Here is a 5,000-nt window from a genome sequence, read left to right on the forward strand (position 1 = left end):
TGAACAGGAGATAATACATTTTATTTACATTTTAATTACATTTTATTATTTTGACAAATTATCACATTACCAGTTGCTACATGCCTTCATTTCAAAAGGCTTTTGATAACCAAAACTGTACTGTATATGGATGAAACTATGTATGGACTCACATGGACACACACACACACACACACACACACACATACACACTCTTATTAACTTCACCTTCACACATGTATACACATTAAGCGTACCCAACCCCTCCCCAGCCACTCACCATGTACACACTCTGGTCCTCCCATCATGCCTTGCTGTGGCGGCGGTGGTGGCGGCTGTGGCGGCTGCACGGTCTCCAGGCCCAGCAGCGAGGAAGAGGAGGATGAGGAGGAGATGGAGGAGGAAGAGGAGGAGCAGGGTGGAGGAGAGGACGGAGGGCACTGGGAGCTCTGATTGGGCACCGCGGACTGGGAGCTCTGGGGGGGGGGGGCAGAGAAGAGGAGTCTGTCAGCCATTTGTTTCACTTAAATAAAACAATAGCAAAAAACATTGAGACATACTGTACAATGGACACAAAAACTAAACCAAATAAAAAAATACAACCTCTTCTTCCATACTTCCATACTACCATCAAAGGTCTGCCTGTTTTATCAGCCTGAATCATAAAGTGGGGCTGCAACAGGGAAGAGCGTCCCATCCCCACTGATTGAGACTCTGTAGATTCACCATATTTCCCCAAATTAATCTCTGGTGTTGGTTTGGTCACTCCTCCACCCACAGGAAGGAGGTGAAGAATCCAAACCAGCTCCTAACCAGCAGCAGAGAAAGCTGGACTCACCAGCGTTAGATCTTTCCCTCTCTCATCTCTTTGGTATCTTTGGTATAAAGCATCACAGACCGGCCGCTTGGTAAACATGAGCGAGCTGTGAGACGTTTACTGACCTCACCGCACAGGATCTCTGGGTATTGAAGTCCAGTGTGCAAAGTGCTGCTTTAATGGCAAGAAATATATATTTTTTGTCTCATAATCATAGGGCAAGAGTTTTCGGTCCATAATTGAGCCTCCTTTTTAAGGAACAGGCTTTCTTGGTGCTCTAAGCACCTTTTCAGAGGAAAATAGTACTTCATTCCATCAGAAAACTGCTAATGATACAGTAGACACTTGAGTATGTGTGTGAACAGTATGAATTCAAGTGTTAAAGTTAGTATGTTTCACCAGATGCCAGATGACTTTGATCTGGTTTTATCTGAGTATTAATATGAAAATGTCATCCAGGAGGAGACAGGCTGCAGGTCTGACTCAGTTTCCACAGCAGGGATTCTGAGTGTTTCTGAACTGAAGCTCAGCTCACCTGGGAGGGGATCTGGGCGCTGGTGGAGCTCGGCCCGTTGTTGTGCATCCCCATCCCGTTCTCGGTCAGGAACTCCTCCAGGTCCATGTACTGCAGCTGGAACAGGCCTCCGTCACACGGCAGGGTGCGCTCCCACAGCAGCGGGCCCAGGAAGGCCGACTGGGAGTTGGGCCGCAGGGAGCCGGAGCCCGGGGCCCCGCCCCCCCCGCCGGAGCCTCCGGTGCCGACGCCCTGGGAGTCTTCATCCGAGTCCTGCGGCTTGTCTTTGTCTGAGGAGGAAGAGGAGGGACGAGTTACATCAAGCTGCTGAAATACATTATTATAATTTGATATTTAAAGGTGCAATGTGTAGCATATTGTGTTTCTAAAAATTAAGACTACATTTCCCATAAACCCCCTTGCTTCCTGTTGCAAAGAGGATGTTACTGCCTCCCCCTCCCTGTTTGTTTTGAAGAGCAAGAAGAGGAATAGGAGCTGATAACAGGCTTGATAACAGCCGTTCTGATAAGGTGAGCTGACGTGAAGCTGAAACTATGCAGCTAGAAAAGTGGAACTGCAAGGTTGTGTGTTATTTGCACTGTAAAGATGTTTCCCGTTTCATGATGTAAAAGCAATCCAGCAGATTTCCCTCCACAAACAGCTCAGTGGCTCACAATGTAAAATAAAGTGTAGAGGCGGCTGGAGGCTGACAGGCTCGTTTGTTTACAGTAATTATACTAATGTCTCAAAATGAATGTGGTCATGGTTTACTGATGTTAAAATTATACATGTAGCATCTTTAATACTAAACGATCTATCCATTCTGGTAAAATGCTGCCACCAGGAATCCTTCTGTCAAAATTTTATCTTTTAAGTAAACACAACCAATTGGTACGCAAAGGTCCTATGATGACTTGAGTCTAAACTTTAATAGCAGCCCATTATGTGCTTTAGTATCAGTCACTTAGTAAGAGTAGAGTTCTTTTTTCCAATGACAGATAATTCACTTTGGAATGAAACACTTCAGTGTTCAATCAAAATCTGTACATAATCTAAAAGTTGATACCATTATTATTATAATTATTATTCCATTTGTGATACAGTGGAAATATAGAGAAAGTCAGATGTTTGAGCTGGAAAGACGATGATGGATTTCCCCCTCAGGCATCAATAAAGAATCGCAAAAAAGAAAAAAAAATCCTGCAAATAAAAAAGATACTAAATTGAATTTAACTACTGGATGGGAGGAGGGGAGAGTGATTAGTTTGTGCTTTGATCCTTTGGTAATATTGTTCTTAAAAATGACTCTGGCAAAAGTGAATATTGAATAAATGGCATGCTGAATAATAAAAAACCAATAAAATAATAATAAAAGAGCATATTTAACTGAGCTGAGCTGAGAGAGCGAGAGGGAAAGAGAGAGAGAACAAGCAAGAGAGACAGAGAGAGAGACGGAGGGAGAGCATCGGAAAGACAGGAAATTTAAATTTAAAGAGATTTAAGAACACGAGAGATTACAGGGGAAAACAGAGCAGAGAAGGAGAGAGAGAGGGAGAGAGAGAGAGAGAGAGAGAGAGAAATCAGGTCTATCATATTCGTGTCTCTAATCATCTTCATCTTCATCATCCGCAAGTCAGCTTCCACTAGATCTACTGTGTATTCATTACCCAACTCCAATAGACCAGATACAGAGAGAGAGAGAGAGAGAGGAAGAGAGAGAGGGGAGATAAATGAGATAGAGAAACAAACAGAGAAACAATAAAGGAAACAAAGACAGAGATGATGAAAGAGAGACTTGCATGAAGGAGGAGATGAGGCTGTAGCAGACATGATGAAGGAGAAGAAGAAGAGAGAGAAATGTAAATCAGAGGAGGGAACGAGAAAGGAGACGAGGAGACAGAGGAAAGACTTGAAGGAGTGCGAGAGAATTGAAGAGAAAGACTGGGAGAAAAAGAGAGAGAGTGAGAGACAAAGCACGTGAAAGAGGACAGACTGTTGGATAGTAATGAGCGTTTGAAACACGTGTTTGACATCTGGACATGTTGGACGAAAACCAAGCAGAGTGACAAAGAGAAAGACAGAAAAAGAGACAGACAGAGACGATTTGTTCAAGAAATCCATTGCTGAAATATTATTGCAGGCATTTTAGGTCTAAACATCAATATATCATTGTCAAGTTAATGGTGATATCTTGGTATAATTACCGTAAACAAAGGAGACCTTGATTGATAGCTTCTATCTTGCGCCAGTCATATTGTCAGAGCGAGTGTATCTCAAACTTAAGACCGCATTTCCTTCCTGTCACAAACAGGATGTTGCTACTTCACTCAAAGGTTTTCTTGTTTACTTTACTGAAGAGGATCAACATGTTGGAGGTCATTTTTCCATCGCTCCTTTCCCTCCTTCCACCATCTGCTGCCAGAAACTCTTTCAGCTTTAGCTCCGTTTGCTCTGTAAGAACAGAACCTCTTCCTGTTTTGTGCCGTAAAGCGATCCAGCAGATTTCCCTCCAGATCCACCAGGTGGAGAAACAATGGAGAATCTCATATCATCTGCATACAGTAATTATACTCATGTCTCAAAACTAATGCGATGATGGTTTATTGATGTCAAAATGCTACACATAGCACAAGGTTTACTGATCCCAGGTTTTTATGCTGCATCTACATGTGTTGATGTGGCTAAGAGGCTGTAGGATTTTCATTAGGTCCTTGTTGAACTGTCATGTCTGAAATACCTTTACAGACCAGCTGATGGTCCTAAGTTGCTTCTCCTGCTACTATTTTTCAGTGCAGTTGCATTGGAAGGTTGCTTTTTCCATTTCACATTTTCTCTACAATTGAAATTGGTTTTGGAAGCGTTTCGCTAGCTAGTAGAAGATTTGTTTCAAGCTCGCTGGTAAATCGCGTCACTTCACAACAATAGATCATTTGATTTAGGTTTTGCATGTTGTTTGTTGGAATTCTTTATTGCAAGTGGGCTTAAATTGGTATAGAGTATTTTTTATTTTTATTTTGCTGCCATCTTTGTCTGTTCAGCCATGGTGGCTATCGCTGCTCATGCTAACTGCTAAAGCTGGGTATTGGCAAGGACCTCACGATACGATACGTATCACGATACACTGTGATACGATACATATTGCGATACATTGCAGTACTCTACATAATTTACTGAAAATTTTAAAATAGAGCTGAAAATACAAATTGCTGTGTACCACCTGGGTAGTCTAATATGTACATCACATTATATTGATAACTCAGTGGACAAATTGAGTCAAAACTATTTAATTCAAAGGGATTTGAGGGAAATTTAAGGACATTTTAAATCCGTTTAAAACATGAATAATTTTTTTTAATGTATCAATATGAGGGGCAGGAAAATCGATACAGTATCATGGAAAAAAATATTGCAATACTCAGCTGTATCGATTTTTTTGCACAGCCCTACTAACTGCCCAGTTCTTCTTCTTCTGTTTATTCCAAACAAACCGGAAACGTAAAACGCAGCACTTCAGCAATGCGGGAAAGAGCTACCAGACACCGGCTGTTTAGAACAGACAGTGGAAAAGATTTCATCAGCTGGATATAGGCTGAATCACTGTTGTGTTATAGCAATTGGCAATAGAAAATTACTTTCATCATTTGTTGACGATGCCTCATTACTGTTGCAGACTTTGACTTTTATGCCAGC

At 41.8% G+C, this 5,000-nt stretch overlaps 1 protein-coding gene across 1 annotated transcript in view; it reads right to left on the reverse strand.

The window, feature by feature from the left end:
• Positions 1–259: 259 nt before the first annotated feature.
• LOC139664597 (hepatic leukemia factor-like) overlaps positions 260–5,000 on the reverse strand; it is a gene marked incomplete at its 3' end in the record, with an annotated part of 8,890 nt that continues 4,149 nt past the window's right edge. The window contains exons 2-3 of the mRNA XM_071543489.1: positions 1,332–1,600; positions 260–455 (exon numbers count right to left, since the gene is read on the reverse strand). Of these exons, the coding sequence (XP_071399590.1) occupies positions 260–455; positions 1,332–1,600 (465 nt within the window). The remainder of the gene's footprint in view (positions 456–1,331; positions 1,601–5,000) is intronic.

The sequence above is a fragment of the Centroberyx affinis genome, unplaced genomic scaffold (assembly GCF_046629955.1).
Source record: "Centroberyx affinis isolate AG114_WGS23_722 - 3 ecotype Tasmania unplaced genomic scaffold, CSIRO-AGI_Caff_v1 ptg000238l_1, whole genome shotgun sequence".
NCBI lineage: Eukaryota > Metazoa > Chordata > Actinopteri > Beryciformes > Berycidae > Centroberyx > Centroberyx affinis.